This window comes from Pseudopodoces humilis, chromosome 1, assembly GCF_049639895.1.
Source record: "Pseudopodoces humilis isolate 2021_Gansu_Grassland_sample_001 chromosome 1, ASM4963989v1, whole genome shotgun sequence".
Classification (NCBI taxonomy): Eukaryota; Metazoa; Chordata; class Aves; order Passeriformes; family Paridae; genus Pseudopodoces; species Pseudopodoces humilis.
In genome coordinates this window covers 50,490,898-50,516,860 of record NC_142200.1, presented here as the reverse complement: position 1 = coordinate 50,516,860, position 25,963 = coordinate 50,490,898, and the positions used below count along the sequence as shown (strand labels likewise).

Below are 25,963 nucleotides of genomic sequence, written 5' to 3'. Positions count from 1 at the left end.
ACAAACAAGGCTCACGTCACACATCAGGGTCATGCGTCTCTCCCAGCAGGTGGGTTTTGTATTTACCTGGATGATCCTTTCTGTAAACTTGTCTTGCTCCTCTCGGTGAAGTCTTGTCTCCTGCTCAAGCTGAGCCTGAAGCTCCTGTATCGATACATTCTGTACAGGTAAAACATGGGAACCCCTGAGCTGATCAGCAGGACAAAGGGATAGGTTTAGCAGAAAATGTGTCTCCAAGGTATAAAAAAAAGGAAAAAAGAAAAGAGCCGCGGGACAAACATCTGCACAACTCATGGTTATCAATAGTTAAAACCAAAGCACAGTGTGCAAATAAATAACAATGTCCTAAATCTGTGTGGGAATTTCCTGTGTGGCTTCTTCTGGAAACTAAAGCTGGGATGCTGATGTTACATACTGCATATTCCCTTCAGGCCTCTGCTCTGGGTTTGCACTGGAATAGCTGAGACTCCTGTTTGCAGTATTACATATTTGGTGGTGCATTTCTTCATCATAATCAAAGCTGTAAAATTTTCACATCTCTGCGTAAGATTAATGCATGCATATTGAACTTAATTATTCATTTGCAACAGTTTTGATAGGGCAGTTAATAGGATAGCATTTATTAAACCAAGTAAGTGTACATAGGGTCCCTTTCTTCAGAAACAAGACAGCTCTTTGCACAAGTCAACTTCATTCTGTGATTTCTACTCAGAATAATGACTACAAAAATGTCACAGTGATAAACTGTGTGAGCCTGAGATCTGACCAAAATAATTTAGTATCCCCCCTTTCAGGTCCAACAATGTTTTAATCCTAATACCTTCAATTTTATGTTCTCATTATGTTTGGCATCCCATCAACTTTACTCCTGAAAGCTACTTAACTCAAAAATAAAGACCCAAGGAGGCAGTCAGACCTCATTATTTATACTATGGTAATTAATCTTGTGGCACTTTTATTTCTGATCAGAACTTTCTGTGCCCTTCACTTTGCATCTCTCATGTTGGTGCTAAAACTGATTTATCTGCACAAAAGTGATGCTTGGCTGGAAGCCATCCTCTTCATGTGTGCAACCACAGAAAACACTACAGCACCAAACTCCTACTTCCCAGAGCAAAAATGTACTTAAAGACAGGATTGCTTCAGGCTTCAAAGTGTAATCCCAAATTCTCAGCTGGCCCATGTCCTGCGTGCTCCAACCTCAGCAGCTGCAAGGACATAACGAAGGTCGTGGGACCGCTCTCATGGGCTTGTGTTTCCCTGCAGGCATCAGCCCCGGCACACACCTCCATCCCAGGCACTCCTCCCACCTCCCAGAGCAAAGCCAGCAGCTGCTGCTGCTCAGGCCACACAACCCTTGTTGAAGCATTTTGGCTACCCAAAATGTATGTCTCCCTGGAACAGACACTCACCCCTCCTCTAGGGAAAAAAGAAATAAGGCAAATGTAAATATCCCAAAAACTACCTGCAGGACCACACTCCATGAAAACCACAAGTGGACCTACATAGACTTTCTGGGCCCTATCAGTTCCTTCTTTACTTGAGTCATTTATTGACTTGTGCATGTCTGTTTTGTACCTGAGGAAATGACACTTCCATCCCTTTGAAAGGTACACATAAAGTGGCTAAGAGAACATTATCTGCCTTATCAATTTCATCTGTCTCAAATGCGTCTGCAGATATTTTGCACTGCACAAGGTCAAAATTTGGTGTCACAAGTAATTTGAAAAGAACTGCATGCGATGGGATTTGTCAGTTTTGCACAAACATTTGCAAGTTGTTAATTTAATTCTTTCATGCAATAAAGAAAAAATTACTTTCATCAGGAATTTCTGCATTGTTTTATTCTGATCAGGCTTCTTTAGGAATATGGCAAACAAAAAACAATGTATCAGTTCATTAATGTATAATTAAAAAAAAATAAATCTGTTCTTTCCCTTTATGAATTCAAAATTATTAGCACATCCAATTTTTTAATAAATATGTAGCCCATGCAAAGCCAAATTTCAGGAAACTTGGGTGCTAGTATTGATTATGTGGTAACTGTTGGAATTACTGAAAAGAAATTAAATGTATCATAAAGGCAGTTGCAGACGTACACTAAGTCAAAATCACATCACAACTGCTTTGCCTCTTTAAGGACAACACATTTTTTTAAGTCCTAAAGTAGATTTAAGTTGAAAAGCAGCTAGTGCATGAATGCAGAGCTGCACACCTTCTCTCTTCCAATGCAACCTGAGGACTCTTCATACTCTATAATAAGATATAATGTAATTTCTACCAGAAGCTCTGGGATATCTCCACTGCTCAAATCACAGAAGGCAAGGCTCCTTAAGTGCCTAATAGATTGCTGCTGAACAATCTATTAGGATTGTGGATGAATAATACTTATAAATGTATCATGTAATGTTTGTGCATGCTGTTCAGGTACCTGATACTGCACTGATGGATGTCTGGATGTTTATATGTGGAAATCGGTCCCCTATCGTACGACCAGCAGGGTGTAGTCTGTGGCACAACTGTGGTTTTGTTTTGTTTGGTAAAGCAACACTACTACAAAATGGACACAACAGTTGATAATCTGTTATATTCCATTCTTTGTTTCCTTTGTTCTCATTAAGGAATGGTGTTACACGAGGAACGGAAGACACTCCGAATACGACGGCCACTGCACAGTGTACTGACATCACAGAACAGACACAAACTCACTACAGCCAGACATACAAACACAATACCATGGGAACTACGATCTAGTGCTACTCTACCACAGCACCACACAAACAGCTGCACTTCATCCACAGCTCAACACCGACTAACAGTCTCCCATGGATCCCAGCTACTGCATTACCAGATACACTTCCACTCCTGTCCCCTCAGACAGGCACTGCCAAATCCTTCTGCTCAGTCCTTTTATCTCACCTGTTATCACTCCTGAACAAGCTAATCCATGCTGATGTCTTTACCTCAAGAGGATGCACAGAGAAAAGTCATCCACACCTGGGGACTTCACCACCGCTCCCTTACTGTACTGACCCCTTTCCCCCTCGCAGGGTGTTGACAGCTTTTCAGGTTTCTTTGCAGCTCACACAATCCCACATTTCTGCCATGACTTGTTTTTACAAGATTGTCATCCAAGACAAGGTATGGCTGGATTTTACTTTTCTATTTTCTCCATTTTACCATAGCTAATTGCAATCTCAATTCTCCTGCAAACTTAATCAATTTGTATGCAACAACTGTGAACATGAAATTTCATGGAATCTTTCTCTTAAGCTTTTTTTGGTTTTTTTTTTCCCCCCTCAGAAATGATAGAACAAAATAAGGCCTGAGGAGGCAGGGTAGAATGATGTTCTCCATCATTTGCATGCAATTCCAAGGAAGTCAAAAGATGAATATTTTATGCTGCTCTTCTAAAGCTACCTTATAATGCTTTGATATTTGGACCTTACATTTGAACACATAGTTTAAAAACTGCTACTTTTTCACAGATTGACAGCTGGCCATTGCATGCAACAGTCTGAAAGAAAGTTCCAGCGCCTTTTGTTATACTTCTTACATGCAATTCACATCTAACTGAATTTGCAGAGCTTCTGAAGATATCCGCTTCTTCTCACCCCTTAAAAATAGATGACATATATTCCATTTGCTAGTGGCAAATAGGCAGCTGTGTGGTTATTTGTCTGTGCTTATATGAAAAGTCTCTGAGTTGGGGAAAACACAGAACACTCCAAGTCTTTAAAAATCCATCTCATTGTATGGATAGTACATAAAGTCCCACCAAGTTCAGTTAGGACTCAAATATCCAGATTTACATCATAAAGGGTCTTTTTAAGCCATTGTCAACCTCTACAGAATCTCACATAGCAAGAAAGAATACAATACATCAAAGTAAATTATTCTTGCTTCCCCTAATCTTGGTGGGAAGGAATAATCACAGCATCAGTTTATCTTCCTTCTTCCCACAGCTTTGCATTGAAGGAATAGTGGACATAAGACATAGAATTTTCTATGTGGTCCTTGGTTCTTGTTGTTTTGTTTGCTTTTTTTACCAGGAGAAAAAAAGTCACAATGTGTAAACCATTCACTGTTTTCTTTTTGGAAAAACAAAACCTTCAACCAGAGAAATGGATGTGTGAATTTTCAGCACATGGCTGGGAGCTGATGAAAAAACCATCCAGCTGAAAAACTTTCACATGGAATTAGGAAAATTGCACAGAAACAGCACCAGTTTAAACATAGAACGGTCAAAATATAGATCAAAATTCTCATTATACGTCCAAAATGGATCCATACAGAAGTTTTGATTCAAAGCAGGTGGTAAATTTACTTACCTAACTTGCACATCACTGTATCTGGTTGTTCCACGCTTAACCCAGTAACTAACTTAGAGTTATACATTCCTTATTGGCATGTTAAGTAAGGAAAATGGATAAACATATTAAAAATGTCTTAAAAGAAATTATTCTACAGTGCATGGTGTTCCTATTTAATTACTAGACCTTGTGAAAACTTGCTGTTTAAGACATGCTCTCACCTTCTCCAGCCTATCTGCTTTTGTTTTAAATCTCTGGTGGCAATTCACTCCTTTTACATGAATTCCCTTCAGTGTTTTTTTTTTTCTATAAGTTTCTATAAGTTTTCTATGAGTGTCAGCGATTTTATGATATTTTTCTACACAGAACTAAACGTGTAAGTCTTTAAAAGCCATGTATGAAAATAACCAAAATCTGAAATCCAAAGTGCATTTGCCTTTGATATACACCTGCTCAGGAAAACTGAGATCCTCTGAAGGAAGAGAACTAGTAGATACAGCTCCAATGTACAGCATCAGGTATCAAACATAACAAACCACATCTGGTCATTTGAATGAGTGAATTTTTTCTTCTTCAGAATGTCTTCTTGCTTCTGAATAAACAGGAGGAGATTGCTTGAGGAAACTGCCTTTTGTTTATGGATATTCTGTTGGCACAAATCACCAGGTGAAAAATTATTTACTGTTTTTCCCACTGGTTTCCAATTGTTGCCATAAGATGTTTGCTCTATGTTACCTTTTTTAGGTCTCCTGTTTGTTTTAGTCAGGGCAATTCTTACTAGTTCACCTGCTTTTTCCTTGGATAGTAAAGAATGATTTCCCTGTCCCACAATAACAGAGCTCTGCTAAAATCATGAATAATGGATCGAACATCCACCCCAATGGGCTCCAGTCTCCCACAACAGCAGCTGAAAGGCTTGTTTCAGCAAGAAAACAAAGCCCTGTTCTTAAGGCAATTTCAAGATATAATTTCCCTTGTCTGGGACTCTAACCTACCTCTTTAACACGCAAATACATTCTAATAATCCTGTTGCACAAACAACTGCAGTGCAAAGCCCAAACAACAGATGTTTACAGTTAGGCCACAGGGTAGTTTTGAGCACATGTCTGTCTGCATTTATTGTATTTAATCAAACAATTACGCTCCCACAGTGCTTATTTTTAAAAACAGAAGAAATTGCTAAATGGAAGCTGTTCGGCATTGCTTGCGAAAATTTTACTTTAAAATTCAGCTTGGAAAAAAATTAATATAGATAAGTGGGCTTGCTTGAATAAAAAGAAAACATTTTCCTCAGCGAAATGAAGGACCAGTGCAAATATTTTCACTTCTTAAGTCAAAGCAGATAAAGACTCATGTGTAGCCATACCCACTGTGGGCATTAAAAGGTTTGAGTCTCCATTTGAAATTTCCGTGGTAATAAAAATACACCTTCAGTATCTGAATAGTATTCTTTCCTCCTCACTCATCTGGAACAAAAAAAAAATTAGCAGTTTTTGCTAGTGCGGTCCATGTAATTTTAAAAAATGGAATTAAAATAAATTAAAATAATTAAATTGAATAATAAATTTAAATGGAACAATCAAATTAAAAATTATACATTCCAAAATTATTTTGAGAAATCTTCTCCTTCATTTGGGTTTGACTATTACAGATTTTAAGATTTCCACAGGCTGCCTACTCACTGAAAAGTTTTAGCATAAAGCACTGTAATATTCTTTGTTGCTTAAGTGATCATGACTGTAAAAACACCTTCATCTTCCACATTTTCTCAAGTTAGACTACTTGAGCCCCAGCTTTGTTCATACTTTGAGCACATCTGGTCCTAAACTGGTTATTCTCTACTTTTAATTATAATTACTGGTTTGTTCCTTGCTGGGAAAACTGTCCATCCTCTGTTCAAGCAGTTTTCTGCACATATTTTATACCTCATCCCATCCTGGGAGAGGAAAAGAAAAGGTATTGTGCCAAAATACCTAGTCAAATCCCTAATCCTAACAGAGGGCATACACATACAGGCCTTAATATAATAACAACACTGATCTAAGATAATGGGGAGCCAATAAATACAACAGAATTTAAACATAAATATTGTAATATTGAAATATTGCTGGAGTAATTTTCAGACCCTATCTACCATAACTGTCAAGTAATATCAATTTCTGATTGCAAAGGGACCCATGCTGAACAACAGGATTTCTCTACCTCACTGGCCCCTTTCACAGCTGAGGAAGAATTACTTTACCCTTCAATGAGAGGCTGATGGTGTCCTGGATTTATCAGATATCCTTCCTCAGGTCTATTATCACTGTTACAAGTGAAAAGTTGGAAAAGACACTGCTGAACAAATTTATTGTTCTAATCCTACCAAAGATCTGTGCTGTCAGGATATTTTAAACCAAACCAAACAAAACCAACAAAGAATTACCTGTGTTAAGATGAAGGGCCACCTTCCCTTTCATATTCACATCATGATGTTGTTTGGCTACCAGCTGCCCTGAAATTTTTCTTTTCCTACCCCTGCTTTCTAAGTTTGGCAGTTGCTTCCTCGTTAACCCAGCTGTCCTAGCCAGTAGTCCCCTTTTCCCAGACTGAGTTAGGGGTTTCAGATATATCAAGTCTTCTTCATGTGTCTATAGAATTAAAAGCATGTTAAAACTCATCCCTCACTAGAAGCTAGTCTAACCATCACATTTTCAAGAATTGGCTTCCAAGTGGCCAGCAGAAAAGTTGCTCACTACTCCAAGCCCACCTTTATGGAGACAGATTCAAAATTGTTTTCTTCGTGACCAGTTGCATTGTCTGGACAATCTGTGTTCATGAGAAAGTAGCTAAGGAGATGTTTACTGAGGCAGATATGGCCCCTGCATGAATGAAGATTCAAATAAAAACTGATTGATGTTTTTGACAAATGGAAAAGCACTCAACAACCCAAACAATGGAGAACTATGTTTTAAATAAGTTTTTTTGGAAGCTGCAGGGTGCTGTAGTCCTGCATGGTGTTGAGAATCACCATGCACACCAGCATCTACCGACAGGCAAAATGTAAAGCAATCTCTGTCTGTAGACTTTCCAGATTCAAAATATCCAACAAGGTAAAATCTGGAAGCATGATCAAATATAATGGATTACAGGCTCTTCTGGAGATCTTTCATTTCTCTACTCAGTTGTAATGGGTCCCTGAGCTGTACTTTCCCCCTTGGCAAAGCTACTGGGAGCAGGGTGATGGCTCCAAAGTTAGGACAAATCTGCTTTTCTGAAACTGCACGGAGCAAATGAGATCAACCACAAATTTCATGGCAGGGGTGCTGTGTCTGGTCTAATTTACTCCCCCCTACCCCTGGTTTCTGTTACTCATCTCCTGGCTAAGGCAGCAGGAGGCAGTGAGTAAGACGGGCTGCTTTGCTGACCTCTAGACTGAAACAGCCCTTGTCTCCTGGCCTGTAGAGTTTAATGTCTCCATCAGCTCTGCGGTGTGGGTCGGTGGTGGCTCGCTGGTGGCGAATCTCTTGCTCCTCTCCACGATCTTGTTTGAGCTGCCACTCCATCTGATCCCTCAGTTTGGACTGTTAGATGCATGGGCGGTTTGTAACAAAAAAACAAAAGGACAGGAGGGAATAAAGAAAACAAAAATGGGTAAGGTAGACGACTGAAAAACTACAAGACAAAGAAAAGCGTGAACAGAAAAAACAACTTAAATACAGTGGCATAAGAAAGTGAAGAGAACAAAACCAAAATGAGGATGAGCAAAATGATGGGCTGAAACATCTGAAAAGCAAAAAAGAGAAAGAGAGGAAAAAAGAATGCAAACACTGGTTATGAGGCGCATGCAATGAGGATGCATGAGTCAAACCAACAGCAAGCATACAAGTCATGAAGGATATGGGACACAAGGCTCTTCCTTCCTTACTTGTGCGGTGCAGAAAAGCCATATCCAGTGTGGCAGTTGTGGCAGTTTAGACATGCGCCCATGGGCAACGCTTTAGGCAAGGCAGTCCTTCGCTGGCTACAGAGCTTCTCACTCGCTGCTCGGTTAGGGGAGTGAGCTGTAAGCAGGCTTTTCAAAACACATCACTTAGAAAACTGCATTTGGTTGGGTTCTTTTGGCAAGGCTTTTGAGAACATGCCTGACCCTTTTACAAGAGAGCATAATAAAAGACCTCCTCACATTTCTTAGCAAGGCTTCTAATTTACATTCATCAGATTTTTTTTTTTTTTAAATTAATCTCCTCTTTCACGGGGAAACGCTGCTGTTACAGACAAAAAGAAGACAGATCTCTTTAACACCAATGGATTAGCCTTTTTGCCACGAGGAACCGCCTCTGAATCAAAGGAGTTGTGCAAATAAATAAATAAAAGGAAAAAAAAGCTATAAAGTGTTTTTTTAACATTACACACTTAATACACTGCGGGTCTGAAATCATAACAAAGCAGCTGTGGGGAAAATTAGCTCTAGGGTAGCAATTGCCAGAAAGAAAGAGAAACGATAAAGAGAAAGAACGCAAATAAAAGGCTGACCTACCTGGAAGTCAGTGATTAATTCCTTCCCCAGGTTACCAATGGGAGAGTCTCGGGACATGGATGTCATTGTGGATAGGAAACTGGAAGATTCTGTGAGATGGGGAAGAGGGGAGAGGTCCTCCATCTGCTCCTTAAGGCCCTCTCCAAGGTGATCAACCTTTTCCAGGAAGGTCTGAAGCTCCTTCCGGAAAGCTTTCATCCTGGAGTTGACAGTGTCCAGAAGCTCTGGTTCATGCTTATCTTCTCCCCTTTCCTCACCACTTCTGAAATCCTGCTCGGTGGATGGGCTGCTGGTTACATGCACTTTTGCATCATAAATCAAGCTGTCAGTATCAGTGATAAGGCGCTCCACAGTCCTTTCAAGTCGCTCAGCCTCACGTTTGATGTTAATTAATGACTCGGTGTCCTCTTTCACTCTCATGAGCTCAGTGGAGCACAGGTCACTGACTTCTGATGGCTTCCCACTCCCAAAACCCGACGTCTTCTCATATACTTCTTCTGAGTCACTCTCGCCCCCAATGGGCCCCTCTCTCTTTGGCTGTGGTGGACGACCATCTTCGCTATCACTCTCTTTTTTCCCAGCATCACTGTCGGCGTCACTGTCCCTGGGGCTGGAAGTGCGCAGGCCCAGGTGAGAGGCAAGATCATAACGCTGGACGTTGGACATCAGGACCCTGTTCTCGTACTGGAGCTTCATCACCTTCCCACTCAGCTCATTGATTTGTGACCTGGCCGACTTCAGCTCCTCTTGCAAGGTCCCACCACCCTTGGATGCCGCGTCATCCAAGCAGCCTGGCTCCTGGCCCGGCTCGAACTTGAATTTGTTCAGCTCATTCGTTAGCTGCTTGTTGTGATCCTCAATTTCAGAGATTGACCTCCTCAGCAGCTCTGCTTCCTCTTCCACAAACTGCAGGTGCCTGCGTAGCTCCGTGGCCGACTCCACAGAGTCTCCGTAGGGTGAGGTAGGAATGCTTGAAATGTGGTCCCTGCTGAGACACTCTTTTTCATACTGGCACCTCATATCCTCCATCTCAGCTTTAATCCCCCTGTTCTCCACCTCCAGTTCCACTATTTTTCTGCCCAGTATGTTGGCTTCCTCCTCCACCAACTTCAAACGAAGCTTCAGCTCAGCCTCCCTGGTGCTGGGTGGGCCCCCTGCCTCCCCAGTAGGCAGGGGACTGTCCACATCTCCATAGATGGACTTGTACTTCTGGAGCTCCTGCTCCAGTTCGTCCTTCTCCCTCCCTAGTTTGGCCATCTTCTTACGCATCAGTGCTGCCTCCTCTTTGGCAAACTGGAGCTGGCACTTCAAATCAGCACTGTCCTCCTGCCAAGAAAAATTACCCCCCCAAACCAAGATCATATTACAATAGAAGCACAACCAGCAGCTTATTTTCCAAAATATCCACCTCCCCATCCTCTGAGCAGTATCTGTTAAGTATGCAAACAATTCACAGACAGAGCTGCACAAACCACACAGTTGACACATTTCATGGCTTGGTCTTTGGTTAAATTGGCAAAGCAGTTTGACCAGAGTTAAAGAGGAAGAAAAAAAATGTGTGCCTGTGCAAGTGTTCAGTGATGCAAGAGTGCCAGCACAATGTTTTTTTCTCAAATGCTGAGCAAACTTTGTGGAAAACAATGACTCAAATGAAAAGGTTCCATGATTTGCTGGCACTTTTTGTTCCATTTATTTTTTTGTTCCATTTACCTTTAATGGCATGCTTGTTCCCCCTAAGCATCACAAAACAAAGACTATTCAGATGAATTTGCTCATCATAATCTCAAATTCTGGGCTCCTTCAGCAAGAAAGCACAACAAAGGTGTGCTAAACTGCACGGTTGCCTTGAAAAGTGAAGACTTTAATTACTGTGATCTCACAATGCTGTGAAATAGATCAAGTTCCAGATTTGCTTTCCAAATAGGAAACACACTGTTGTCTCTACTGCTGTTATAATTAGGATAGAGCAGATTGTGATCTCTGTTTCTGGGATGAACAACTGTTCACAAGGAGATCAGTGAAAACATGTGAAAAAGGGAAGAAAAATTCATTAGACCGTGTTTACATCCAAATCCATCCCATGTGAAAACCTGCATTTTTCAGGAAGTACCAGGGTATTGAATGACTGTTTGGGGTTTTTTTGTGTGTGTTGGGCATTAAAAAGTACTGCATCTCATCTCAAATGAAAACTCCAGTGTGTATTGTGCTGAAATAAGAGACAAGGTTAAGTAAATTCTAAGCCGATGAACAATTTCTTTGCATGAATCACTTTCGTGAATTGTCATGGAGATACAAGCACTTGGCCTCAAAAGAGACACATTTATCAGCATTAGCGGTATAATGGAAGGCAGGCTTTGAAAGATGATCTCCTGAGACAGCAGATTTTATCGTTGTTGGTAGGCCATGTGGACATATGTGCAATTTTATATGGAGACTTCATTTCGGTCTCTGGAGCGCTGTTATCTTTCACAAGCACTATTTTGTTATAATTCCTAATAATGGAAACCAAATTCAGAGGAAAACATGACTGACTTTAATTGTTCACCCAGATCAGACTATGAAGAAAAAAATAAAAAATATGAAACTAATTATGGCTCAGCAATCTGAGGAAATGATTTAATTTCTATAGTACACATCCTAGCACATTGGTCTTCTATGTTACCTAGACCAATTTTGCCACATTCTATTTACATAAATACTAATTATGACTTAATTTCAGCTGTTAATAACTGAACAAACACAAAAGAGATGAATTGTATCTGAACCCAGTCAGGTTTCTGATTGATGCTGCCTGCTACAGGTTGTGACTTTAAAATGCTAAATAGAAAAAAAAAGTTAACTTACGTGTTAATAACATGATAGAGGTAAAAAGTAGTCAAACTTTATGTTAATATGTGTTTTTTATTGATAACCATGAGCCAAACACAACTGCAATCAGCTCATTTGGTCATCATGTTTCTAGCATCAGAAATATAAGTTTTACATTAATTCAAGCATGGTACTTAGGATTGATTAGAAGCAGAGTCTCTAGAAGATGGACTTTCTATCCTTTCTATTGTCTCCTTGCATTTCTTTAGTACACATTTCTCTTTTTCACACATATATTTATAAATTGCTTTTCTCTTTATAACTCAAAAGTGCAAATTGAGAATCAAATAAAAACTTGGCAAAATCCTATGCAGCCTCTGCTGGAGTCACTCTGAATGTTGGTAGCTTTGGCTGGATGAGGCTGTGCGATTAAAGCATCATCTTTGTCCAGGTCTGTGCAACACATTACCTCTGGTTTTCCTCTCATGGTGAATCAGTTTATCCACAGAGCTCTAGGCTTTGCTTTTAGGGAAATACCAAGTTCAGAAGGAAAGTTACAGCCAGACCAGTGCTGCACATCAGAACCACAGGTGGAATGATTACTCCTGGTTGTTTATTTATTTATCTGTTAATAGCTGGTCTGACATTTTCTTTATCCTGTCCTTGTAATCCTGCATTCTTTACCTGACTTCTTGTCTGCCTTTGGCTTCAAGAGCCCAGCTGCCTGTGGCAGTAGCTGGTGCCTTGCACCTCCCCGGCTGCAGGCAGCTGGAGTGATGCCCGGGGGAAGGGGCAGCCTGCCCCATCCCCCTGCTCCTCCTGGGAGCACCAGGGGCCCACTCCCACCCTGGGGTCAGAGGGACCTCCAGCCAGGCACCCACTGCCTTTCAGACAGTACAAATAACAGCACTCAGGACAGCACACTCAGAGTTTTGAAGCTTTTGAAGAAAAGGGAAAGGCTTTGATGGGTTTAGGGTTGGGGCCCCGATGTTTTTGCTCAGCATCACTGCACGTCTCAATGCATCTGTGGAGTTAAAGTGTTATTATTGCAGGACAAAACCACTTTTAACCCCTTTAATGACATTACTTTATTGCCAGGTTTTGTCTTAGCAATTATTATTTTTTTAAAAGGGATCAAATTTTCAAGTTTTGGTTTTTTTGCAAGAGCTGAAACAAGCAAGATTTTTTTTTTCCATTAAACAAACACAAGCCTCATACAAAACAACAGAGCTGATGGATGTTAATATTGCCTACTAAATACGGATCCCATCTGGAAAGGTGAAAAAGCTCCAGATCTTCCTCGCTTCCCTGACAGGGAACATCGCAATCCCCTGACAGCACTTTTTCCAAAGGAAAAGAATGGTCAGGAGAGATTTATCAGCCAGATCTAAGCATGCCAGAAGGGTAGGACTCCAACCTTCATGCATCTGTCCCTCTAAAACTTTGTGTACAGAAATATCACCAATTTCTTGATCAGTTGAAACCAAGCAGAAACAGTGAGAGGGTGAGACACCCACACAGGTGAGCAGAGTTTTGACATATAAGGCAAACTAAAGAGAGGCCAAATCACTGAAATTAAGAATAGCTCATTATTAGTTAAATCATGAATGAAAGGACAGGAAAGGGAAAAAAAAAAAAAAAGAAAAAAAAAATAAAGAGGGAGAACAACCTTTCCATGGTTTTGGAGGAACAAGAGGCTCAAATCCCAGGGGCTGAATATGGGCAATGGCCTCCTGACTGTATTAAACATCCAGCATGTGGATGCTTTCCTAAAATGTGTACATAGGGAAAATCATATAGAAAGAAAAGAAGGAGCAGCAGTGCAAAGATGTGACAGTCACGATGCTCGGTCATGGACTTTGAGAGATCATTAAGGATAAATGGGAGTTAATGATTAGCAATAGTGATAATTTGCATGCAATTGCGCTGTGGCTTTGCATGGCACTTCAGAGGGATGTTAATGGGTAAAAAAAGCAGAAGGGAAAAAACCCAGATCCTTCCCTACATAGTCTGCTGTCTAATTTAGACAAATGTAGAATGCGCAGATAAAGAAATTAAGTGTATAGGAAAGAAATTAACCTAATTACGCAATGTAAATGCATAATGTATGAGAGATGTGATGAGAATGAAGAGCTGATCAAAAATTCCCCAATACAATATTTCTTTTCTGGCAAGAAGACACAAAGCAAGATATAGGCCAACACCATCTCCTCTACCACCACCACCAGCTCAAGGGAATTGCCAGGCAGAAGACTGGTAAGCAATTTTAGGGTTGCAAGTCTGACGACAAGGCAGTACAACCAGCACCCAAGCATCTGGCTGAGTGCCAGCACTCCTACCTTGCGCTGGAGAACCACTTTTCTTTGTGTTTTGCCTGGTGCCTGGTATTTTCCAAGATGCTCCGTTTTGCAATTCTGCTGAATAAAAACTTTTTTTCTTCAATACTGCTAGAGGTGGGAGAGTGCTACTATGAGTTCTGCTTTTACACAGCTTCAAGACAACTTCATGGGTATTACCTATTCGGTGTGCCCTGTGGTGGGTGTGAAGTTCCAGCTAACTTTCATGACAAACTCTCAGTGAAAAGTGAAAACATCAGTCTTGCCACATGCTGTACGTATCTCTAAGCATGTGGATGCACAGAGTCTAAGTGTGAGGCCTTCTCAGTCACAGAACATACAATGGGTGTTCAGTCTAGGTATTTAGGGTATCTGTCCTTGAAGAGCAACATTTTGAACCTCCTGGGCTGTGTCTGTACCACCTCTTTTGGGCCATGCCCAAGACCTGGCAGCAGTTTGACCAGGTCAAGCATTTGCTGGGATGTGCCCTGATCTCAACCAGCAAATACATCTGAATGGATGCCTGGGTTTGGAGACACTATGGGTAATATCCTAGAGTTGGGAGAAAGCCAGGACATGTACATATAGGCTGGGTTATGTTAGTATATAAGGTTATTTCTCAGTCTTTTCTATCCTAAAGAATTGGTGAAGAAAACTGGATGGCCACCTTGCAGAGTGCTGATGCAATGGTTTTCATTTCCAACCCCAACTCCTTTGCTTGCAAGACTTATGATGTATGTGTAGAGGCTAAAAGTTTTTCTCTCCATATGTCTTCTGGGATCACTTCCCTTTGTTTGAAGTGGTGCTGAGCTCCCACGTGGTTACTCAGTTAATTTTGCGAAGCCCTTTTTAAGGCTTTCCAAAGGAAACTGTAGCTGCTCTTAATGCCTGGATTTGGGTGGAGAAAGCAAGCACGAGAATCCATTCTCTTTGCACAGCTCTGTATCTCCAGGAATGAGGAAGGGAAGGACAGTGCTGCCCACAAACCCCAATGGACACAGCTGTGCCTTCATCTAGCTTCATCTGTAAATTGCCCAGTGTGTGGGCATGTGTATATATTTCATCCATACGTTTTACATACTCACAGCAAAACAAACTCTGGCCTGACTGACAACTTAAATAATTCTCCATAGCAAGTGCCCCATTTTAAGGTATGATTAAGCCATGCTTGTGTCATCTTGGCGAGGACTCTCAGTCTGCTGTGTCCTGGGAAAGCAGGCTGAAGTGCCCTGGCCATGGGCCAGTCCTCCAGTATACCCACTCAGCTGCCTGCCTTACCCCCTCAAGTTCAACATATTGTAGTGATTTATTATGGTTTCTCTTACAAATCAATGGATTTTAAGACTAGACAACCCATAAGTCTCGGCAGTGTACACTGAGCCTGCCAAGGGGGCAGCAGGGGAAGCACATCCCTTCTCTAATGAAGGCACAATGTCTCTCCTGGCTCCTTTCCCGGTGAGGTGAAATACTATCCCCATTTCTCTGGCTATAAACAGTAACTGTGAGGGTGCTGGGAAAAGCTTTAACTCCTACAGTCAGCACAAAAAGCAGAGGAAACCAGGCAGACTGCTTTCCTGAGAAGGACTGACCAACGAGATTCCAGTAAAACCTGTGTCCAAAGAGAGACTGAGCGGGCAGCTTAGGCTCTCTGTGGTACCTCAGCTTTGTGGTACCTCAGCTTTGTGGTACCTCAGCTTTGGGGAGCACGAGTTCCTGCAACATCAGGGAGATGAAGCCCTGCGACACGAGAGCTCGCGAGGTGTCGTTGCAGTGTGTGAGCTGCATTGCTGCCAAGACACTCATTAGCACAAAATCTCTGGCATGGTGTATAAATTTAGTTAGACCCTAAGCTATGGTCCAATTATTTTGTGAGGCAAGGTGATTTGCTCTTCTTATAGAGAACCTGCAGCCTGAATCAATGGATACAAGCACAATGAACCCAAGAAGCTGCACAGTTTAGAGACTGCACTTTTGTCCTAAATTGCTTCTACATTATCTCTGGGAGGTCTCAGTAGATTAAGGCCTAATTGCACTCAAGTTAATATACCTGATGGCCCTCTCAAAACCCATAAAAATAAATTTTGAGTTGCATCATATGATTTTGCTCAAAGTTGCATGTTCATGGGAACCATACCTGGGTAAATGTCTTTTTTTCTTTGTGGATTTCTCTGCTGCCTCTCCTCTTCAGGGAACTCTGCAACAGAAGCAACACTGTGTTATTGATAAGATAAATACAAAGCATGTTTGGCAGGTTTCACCATTACACAATTAATTTAGGAGAGAGAGAGAAAGAAAGAATATTCTCCCAAATATTCTGGGAATTTAATTTTTCATAATAATCCTTAAAGAACAAGATGATCAGGTCCTTGTCAGGGAATCTTTTAATGCCCAAAATTTCTCACCAAAACAAGGAATAAAATTAGTTAAAACTTCACATAGGGGGGGAACATTCCCCCCTTTTCTTCTATAAGCCACCACAATTTTTGGCTAAACTTTCTTTTTGCATGGGTCAGTGATTCATGTTTGATTAATCCAGGGCAGAAGTCCAAGAATCTTACTCACAGTTGATGTGAAACACATTGTGGAAACCTCAGAGGAAAGCAACCCCACAAAAGTAGGCAAGCACATGCATGTATGTGGCATAGCATTATTTGTTAATCCATGCTAACAAACATACTGAGGAGCCCAGATAAAGACCAGATAATTCTCCAGGTATTTTTGAATTTACTTTATGAACCAGACTTGATTGGTTTTGCAAATCTTTATATCCCTTTTTAAGCAAATATTTTTAAGACGTGGATATGATGTCATCATCACTGCTTCACTGAGAAACCTCTCATTTCCCAAATGGAAAAGCATAGTTTTCCTGAGAAGTGAGAGGCAGAGCACCATCAGGATGTTACCGAAGTTTACGTGTGTGTCAGGACCAGTTTCCAAAACAGTGTGAACTGGGACTATTTAGAAAAGGCATAAACTCGACACTTTTCAGATTGAGGTATCAGAGGGGATCAAAAGGTATCAAAGGAAAAAAAGCAGTAAGCTGGAAATTATAGAATTTTAATTCAAAGCAGTCTGAGTTGCTCTGTCTGTGACAACAGACATACTCCCCACATCACCCTGATCTTCTGGCCTCTTTTATTTATTGCTCCTGTTTATACTTGCTCTGTGGGGGACAATTTCCAGCTGAGGTAAAGCCTGGGCTGTCATGGGTTGCCCACAGTTGGCAACAGTAGTTGCCCTCCTCCTCTGGTCCATGTGATGGACCAGTGTCCCTGGACCAGCTCCCATGTCAGGTGGGCTAAATCCCAGTCTCTGTAACCCACTCTAACCCAGCACTGCAAAACATGAGCCCAGCGAAGAGGAAGGGAAAGGAGGGAGAGGCATCCTGTTAATTAGCCAAGTCCAGTCTTGTGGACAACCATGAGCTGGCAGAAAACACAATGTGAGCTCGGGGACCAGCACACACACCACATACCAATCTGAACCAAAAGCTTTCCCTGGCTTTGTGGTTTCTGCCTGTTCAGCTATGCCGCTACTGCACATTATAATTATTGCACACTAAGACAAATCTCTCCTTCTACTCTTTGTTATACACAGATAAGTAGTTAAAACCCATTCATACGCAGCACCATATGCCCAAGACATACTACAGTTTATTTTTGCTAATCTGCTCTCAACTTTAATCCAGTGATTTCCTACAACTAATGAAACTGAGTAAGAGAAATGTCTTTTTCTGGATACTGAAACAGTTCAATGAAAAAAGACCTTAAACACTAAAGTCATCATATGAAAACCTGTTACACAAGCTTAGGCAGGATAAACAGTTACTGTTCTCTCTCTTTTTTTGTTTTTGATTTTTTTAAATGTGGTGTTGTACTGGAAGCAGATATGCAACTGAAAGTAATCACCAATGAAAAGCATCACCCCCTGGCATGCAAGAGGGGTCATTCTGGTTGAAGAGAGATGGAGCATAGCCCTGGTCCTCACACTCACTTCTTTTTCATGTGACTTCAAGCAAGAACAACTTGAGTAAAATGAGGTTGCCTGGATACTGCATTTAATTTGCAAGCCCTTAGAGTCAGGGATGAGGCTATCAATTTCTGTAGAGGCCTCAATGCCCAGTTGTAGCAAATAGCTACTCATCATGCTAGAAATGAAAAGCCTTGTGCCAAATGCTAAAAACCTCTTGCTCTTACCTGTAGGCAAAAGATTACACATAGACACATCCAGCTTGAGGAGCTAGGGAATATAAACACACAGACTGTGGTGTGCAAGATAAAGCAATAAAGACTCTGCTGTGTAGTACAGGATAATACTTGGAAAACAAGGGGAAGGGAATTAAAATGTAGGTAGCTGACATGGATCACCAGCTGAGATACAAGTAGGTAGCAATCCAGCTTTGGAAACTGTAAGCTCCACTCCTCGCTGAAACAATGAATTTCACAGATCCAGACTAACAGGTTTGCAACATACTGCCCTAGATGAGGCCTCATTTTAAGCATTTTCACACTGTCCCGTTTGGATTTGCATAAGAACAACTCTGTAATCAGTGCTCAGGTGGGAGACTGCTTTGTATTTCCATAAGGCAGAGACTCAACCTTAGGCTGAGTCTGTCCTCAGTGTAAGAAAAAGATGGGAATATTTACCTTTGGGGACTGACAGTGGATTACAGGGAGAAATTTCCCTCACGTGTATCAGTGGAGGACTTGAACACAAGCATGGCAACAAGGGACTGCCTGGCCATAACCCCCTAAGCCCGGTATGAAAACAAGGCAGGATCTCCATTTCAGCACTTTGGGACCAGGCTGCACGTGTGTATGAAACACCAACCAATACAGCTGCTGTTTTAGCTGGACTAAGGGCAGAGGCTGCTGCTGCTGCTAAAAGTAAGGAGATGTGCTACAGGCTTAAATTATTTAAAATGAAAAATGGTCCAATAAATAAGTATTTCTCTTTGATGTATAGGAGGAGATTGGCATCAGAAGCTGACATGAATTAATGCTAGAAGGAATACTTCTATACTACTTTCTATATGCAAGAGACCAGCCAGGGTTGGCTGTCTACCAAAAAGTCTTTCAATGATGCTTAAACAAGATTTTATTAGTCCTTTGGTTAACAGAGTCTCTTAAGAAAGTGATTACTTGTGCAGACATTCCTACCTCCACAGCTGCACTGTGCTGATGGACCACTTGGCTACCAAGGAGAGCTAATGTATGGAGGCCCCGTGTATTAAAAGTTAAACTTCCCAAAAGATTATTAGATGTAGGGATTACAGTATTAACAGTGGGAAGAGAAACAATTATTTTTACTTTCCCTAGGAGCCTAGCAGGGCTGGGAAGAGGCAATTTGCATCTTCTGATAAATTCAATTTTTAACAGGTCAAAGAAGAGTCCTGCAAACTGAGCATTGAAAGTGAAACCCACGTGGGGGACTGCAAGCAGAAGTCAATGCACAGGAATTGGAAGTTGAGCAAAATATGGAAATAAAGTTTGAGTTAAGAACAATTGTACATGTAAACACATGATAGACTCCAAGTTTTCATACTGAAGCAAGTGCAGAGTAGGATGAGAACAGAGCTGTGAACTGGCATTGGTAGAGAAGGATTTGAAAAATGAGAGAACCAAGAGTCCCTGAGAGCTGCCATCCTGTCACTTTATTCACTGCTGCTCAGAGGAGCAAGTAATTTGGGTGGCAGTCTGGCATCTGCAGGCAAGCGTGGGCTTGCTATCATATGTGCATCAAACTGAACCTGCAAAATCCAGTAGTCACTCACTGAAGCAACAATGTCTGCAACTCAGAAATGGAGAGGCTGGATTGGAAAGTCCAGCCCTGAAGGCAGTTTCTATTACTGTGATGTATGAGGAATTATGCACCAGCATCACTGACGCTTATGAGCTGTATAAATAATGTTCTGTGCCAATGACGGGTTGCTACCGATTGCTTTGAAATGGATAATCACAATTTTCATTTGCATTCATTAGAAGATACTGCCTGTGAGGGACCTGACAGTATTTTAGAAAATTATGCACAAGTGACCGAATCCACTTTCTCCAAATCCAGCAGCAGGTGAAGCAGACCACTTGCAGATTACCAGTAACTGCAAGGCTAACAGCTTCAGAGCTGCACACTGGCATTTCATACCAACAGCTCAATTCTTGCTAGCTGTTGGGGCCTCTCATGTTCAAGAATGAACAAACCATCCAGAGACACATAATCTCTGCCCCACAGAATGTGACTCATCAAGAGATCTTGCCAACGGAGCAACTTTTTCATAGCACTTACTCTCCAAGAAACACCAGTGGTTTAAATGAAAGTAATTCTGCTTGGCATCTATGTGAATCAGAAGAAAACCAGATCCTCTTGTTAACAGATGGTCAGAGGGTGGATTTATCCCCAAGAGATGTAAACCAGTGTTCATTAACTGCACCACTAATCAGGAATGCTTCACTATGAGCATTTTCTAGGCATTGTGCAGGATGGCATAAGAAGATTCTATCAGGAGATGAAAAAGGGTGGGGATCTCCATATTCCTTCTCCAGCAAACCTCATCCACACAAATTAAGCTCCGTTGGCCACTGCAGGCTGTTTCCTTCTTAACTTTTTGCAGCTTTGGACTTGCCAGACCCTGACACCGAGGACATGCATGATTCTCCTTCATCTCACTGTTTTAGAGTTATCCCTGTTTGTCCAGTCTTCCAGATAAAGGCAAAAACCCTTTGTGCAGAGGTCTGCCACTCTTAAATCAGTGATTAATAAACTCTTCTAAGAAGAAAAGAATATGACCTGGATAATGACCAGGACCTGTTTCTTCAGAAGGGGCAGATTTCAGCTGTCACACTGCACTGTCCTTTAGTGTTACCTGCCCACTTGGGAAAAGGAAGCATTTCCCATTTCTGTAGCAATATCCCTTATTTAAGGTAGAACAGGGTGGCTCTACATTCTTTCTTGAGGCCAGAAGTGTCTCTAAGTCCCAAGTATTTGACTGAAGTTTTGCTTTGCTGCCACCCCATTCTTCTGTATTTCAATGGCTGAGGCAGTGAAAGTACAGCTTTTCCATTGTGAACTCTTGTACATATCTACAGGATGGTTAATAGAACTGGAAAGTACAATGAAACTCTAATTGCTTTTCAATTGCTGTAGGCCCTTGAAAAAGATATCTCACCAAGCCCTGATAAAACTGGGCTTGACGCAAGTGATCTGTATCTCCATTCATTCCCCTGTGTGTTTCATTTACTAGAAACCTCTAAATACTGTGATATTCATCATTCACATGACCTAGCAAAGCAAGCTATGTCTGAAATATCATAAGCATTACAGTTCAGGATAAAAGGCATCCCTTGAGTAAAAGAGCAGCAAAGCACACTAGCTTTCAGCACCAGCTTAAATTTCCCTAACGCTGCATTAGTCTATTGTGCTAAGCTTATGAACAGGAGCCTCTTTCTTCTGCCTCCCGCTATGAACACACCGCACTGTCTGTCTCATGTGGCTTCCTGGTGCCCTTCACATGCAGGCTGTGATATCGGCTGCCCTGGTGTTTACAAATAATGTGGTGTGACAGGTCTGGGAGTGTGCTGGGGAGGGAAGCAGCAGGGTTGCACCTGCTGTCTGCAGCCCTGGAAGGTTAGACAGCAGCTCTTGGGAGGATGGGAGACAGCTGGGTTGGCTCTGTGTTCAGTTCACAACACACCATTTCACTTATACAATATTTGGTCAGTGGAGGCTGATAAGGGGACTAGAAACCAACATAATAATTCTTATTAATGAAATAATTACTAAATAATTACAGAAATAATTGGTAAAGGATATAGCCCAGAGATATAATAATTGTTATCATATAATAAAATAAATCCTGCAACAGACAGCTAAGATTCTAACCACTAATGTGTATCACTGTCTTACACAGTTCTTCTGCCCAAACATTTCATAATACCTTGTTAAATTCATTAAAATAAATTTTAAAGTCCCTGTTTGTCCCATTTTGTTAAGATATAAAAGATCCCAATTACATTACATTTGTCACAATACATAAAGAAAATTGTAACACACCGAGACCAGACTTTTCTCTCTTCTGGGGGTCCTATTTCAGGTGAAGGAAATCAGAAAGAAGCCAGGCAGATGACTGCAGACAGTGCTGCTTTTTCCCCCTCCTGCTACACTAGGAGAGTGACACTGATGTGTCAGGAGCAAACACATCCCTCCAAGCCTTGTCACCCTTCTGCTTGCGCAGCCATTAAATGTGAGTTGTGCACACTGTGCCCGTTCCTTAACCCCGCACCACAGGCACTTGTGCTAACCCTCTGCCCGGCCACCACCTGAGCCTGAGGAGGAAACCACTGCTGCCACATCCCTCACAATCCTGCCAGGCAGGAGCAGCATCCACGCCAACCACAGCACTGGGCTGCTGCCAGGCCTCTGCTGCTCCATCTCCCACCACATTATGCCTGCAATGCCCATGGTAACCATCGCTAGGACCACCCTCCCCACTGGCACAGGAGGTAGGAGCAGCACCCCAAATTCCTCCTCATCAGCTGAGCTGCAGTGACCAAGCACCAGCCCGCACAAGGGAGCCATGTCAACCTGCACCCTCCCTTTGGGAAAGAACTTGTGGAAGAGTCAGGCTTAATCCGAGTGGTATGTGCTGCGCTGACACTGCCTGAGCCCTCTAATTACCTCGTTAGTGTAATCCCCTAGCAGACAGCCCGTGAAAAATGTGCTGGGCACTATGTACACACAGAAACAGACCTGTCCTGAAACAACTTGGCAACAGGAATGGTGCTCATCATCAGCCACAAAACCCTATGGAAAGACACACGCCTGGTGCCCATAGCGCAAGAACACTCCAGCATGCCCAGAGGGAAACAGCGTCTCTCACTGTGAGGGCAGGCACCCAGCCAGCCCCTTGGCCAGCAGCGGTGGTTTGGGCTCCCTTCTCCACTTCTCTGGACCAAACAAGAGTTGCAAAACTCACTGAGAAGATGAAACAACTTGTAAAACCTTTTTAAGGTCTTCTTCTCTCTTGTGATGGCTCTTACTGCAGTAGCCTGAGCAAAATAGACAACTGCTGGAAAAAGCCATCCCTGACGTACCTGCCCTGCCATCCAGCATCCACCTGGCACTGCTTGGCATCACCTGCATCACCCAGTGCTAAATGTAAACTGCCTGAAAACAGAGGTTGATTGTCCCTCCCTCCTGTTCTCCATGCAAAAATGCTTCCCCAGAATGCTTTACTGAACGGGACTGCAGGCCAGGTAGTGCTCAGAGATGGGATTGGGAGTTTGCATTCTCAAAGGAAAACAGAATAAGAGCCTTTATTGCTGGTCACTGCACACCCAGCATGGCATTTTCTGTAGCACAGCCAACCTATTACAAGCATAAATATTGTTTGGGTTTTTTTTTTGTTTTTGTTTATGGTTTTTTTTCCAGAAGAAGAGTAAGTAAGCAGTATATACACAGGGAATAGACACCTGCTGTCCAGTCACAGAGGTCGAGTCTGCTAATTCTCTGCACCAAGACTTTTTAGAAAGTAATACTATGTAGTTGGCAGTCCCATTATCAGGACAGGCTTCAGAGGACTGGAGGAACAAACAGTTTGACAGTGATGGGACAAAACAGAGTTAGACATGATTTAGACAGTGCTGGTAAAATAGAGGAGAAAAGCCAAGTAAAGCTGCAAGCCCATACTAGGTTAGGAAGTTACTGCAACCGTAAGGAGAAAACACATAGCTCTGCAATCTCTGTACTGCTCAAGGTTTTGGGACTGAAGAGCAAATTTCATAGAATCTAGAAAAAAGAAGAATTTTTGAAGTTTTTTTGCGGAGAAAGATATTCACAACTGCACAACATCTGTGCTGTCCACACTAATAGATCAACAGCCATAGAATTGTCTTTACACTGGGGATGGAAAAGAAAATTTTCCTTGAGTAGACAGCTATAGATGCAAGCATCTTCATTCTCCCCTGGATTAGAGCAACTTGCTGTTTCTATGAAGTATTAAATAAAATTCTAAAGAAGCAGAGAGATTAAAGGCCGACTTCAATGATCCCACACAAACATGTCCCAGACAGTCTTTGTAATCCTCAGTTGACCATCTATTATTTCACAGTTTTAAGGACATTGCACTCTGAAAAAGGGGGATTATAAAAACAACAAAAAGACAGCAAATTCACACTTGGATAGCTGGTGACATTTTTGAACTTTGGATAGCTGCTACCTGCAATGCACTTTCCTATACATCATTCAATGCATACAACAATTTACTGCCAGGTAATGGGTCACCCCCAAGACATTTGTATTCAGCAAGCCATAGAAGTCACAGTTCAAGGCCAAATAAAGTTAGTTCTGCTACAATGAACAAGGCCATCAATTATAGGAATGAAATTCAAGCCAGAGTGTAGCACTTGTAATTAAGAAACAGTGAAACCAGGGCAGGCACAAGTGACAAGAAGGGGACAGAGCTCCTCCAAGCATGTCAGTGCAGTGCCCACCCACTCTCCCAGCATATTCTGTGAAGGAAGAGTTGCCCTCATGGGAGATAGGTGCTAGGCTACCTATGTGCCAAACTGCAGCTGGAAATAGACAGGAGGAAAAAAAATTGTAGGGGGGCATATAATTGCAAAATCCGCATTTCCTTAGTAAAACCAGTCTACAAAGATGTGTCAGCAGCAACCCTGTAAATATCAAATGAAAAACTCTACGTGATTGATACAGCTTCACAAAAATGTGCTTAGAAAGGAGTATGACAAGCCCAAGTGGGAACACAGTGCTTCAAACATTAAATTAAAAATGCACAGAACAATTATAAATATTCCAAAAGTGTTAACAGCAAAATAATCTGCTGTGAAGCATGCTTCTGAGGAGACCTCAACCTGTGCAGGTATTTGGGTTACCCTTAACTATTTTGCCTGCTCCTGGGGCTGCACTGTGATTGCCTGGGAATCTCTTCTGATTGCCTATGGGGAGCTGGGGTGGTCTGTAAGTGTTCAGGGGCTGCACTCTCTCATGCTACTGCTGCTTTGAAGCCTAAAACGAGCTGCTTCAAGCTCCTTGCTTGGATTCTGGGTCTCTGCCTCTGGATACAGAAGGCTCCTCTGACTCTGTGGACAAAAGGACAAAATTAAAGACCAGTTGTGCATTTCTGGGTATTATGTGGGGAAGCGAGACACAGGAGCAGGTCTCAAAGGTCTCAGCCCTCTGGGAGTGGCTCCTTGAGAGATGGGTGAAAGCAAGGTTTGGGATAATGTTTCTTGGTCTGCTCTGTCACTCCTGGGAAGGACAGACAGCTTTTCCATGTTTTGACAGGGGAGCCGACTGCCCTGAGCCTCCCCATTGCACTGCCTCAGTGCTTCAAAGAGCTGGTTTCTGATGAGGCAATGGTGCTCAGCACCTGCCCAAAGGAGAAATTCACAGCTTCTACTTTGCTGTATTCATCCCTCTCTAAATGCATCCTATTTGAGGCCTAAGTCCTGCACTTTGTTTTGATACAGATTTGTTACAAATGACAATGTTTTCTGTGTTTTCTTTTTCAGTGAATGTCGTGGTTTTAAACCGGTAACTAAAAAAACTACTTATTTCTTGCTGTGAGATATGGATTAGAACAAGAGCAAAACAGGCTTAAAACTTAAAAAGGAATGAAGAAAGTTTATTAACAAACTACAAGAATAAGAACACCAGAATAAACTTCCAGAAAACCCTTTTATCTCCCTCTACTTGACCATTTCTTTGTACACATGACAACATAGAGACAAAAAACTTTAGAACTCTGGTGGTTAAAAACAGTCCCAATTTCTGCTACAGTCTCTTTATCAGTCTTTGTAGAGAAGCAGAAGTCTCCTTCTGCTAATCTATGGAGTTTCTCACAAGAAAACTATTTCTGTTATAGTTTTCCATTGCCCTGATGCCAGCTGCCAGAAAATCTGTCATCAGAGCTCACTCCTCCCATTTCACATCACTCTGAGGTGTGTATGGGCCATGAGTTTAGGGATGTCATT

General features: G+C 41.9%; 1 protein-coding gene across 11 annotated transcripts in view; it reads right to left on the bottom strand.

Moving 5' to 3' along the window:
- MTCL1 (microtubule crosslinking factor 1) overlaps window positions 1–25,963 on the bottom strand; it is a 120,771-nt gene that overhangs the window by 32,676 nt on the left and 62,132 nt on the right. For 4 of the 11 annotated variants that reach the window (XM_088065392.1, XM_088065387.1, XM_088065415.1 and 1 more), the window contains exons 4-8: window positions 16,111–16,170; window positions 13,980–14,057; window positions 8,833–10,158; window positions 7,721–7,876; window positions 67–159 (exon numbers count right to left, since the gene is read on the bottom strand). In XM_088065392.1, coding sequence (XP_087921518.1) covers window positions 67–159; window positions 7,721–7,876; window positions 8,833–10,158; window positions 13,980–14,057; window positions 16,111–16,170 — 1,713 coding nt within the window. The remainder of the gene's footprint in view (window positions 1–66; window positions 160–7,720; window positions 7,877–8,832; window positions 10,159–13,979; window positions 14,058–16,110; window positions 16,171–25,963) is intronic. The other 7 variants (XM_088065412.1, XM_088065424.1, XM_088065422.1 and 4 more) reach the window with 5 other exon arrangements.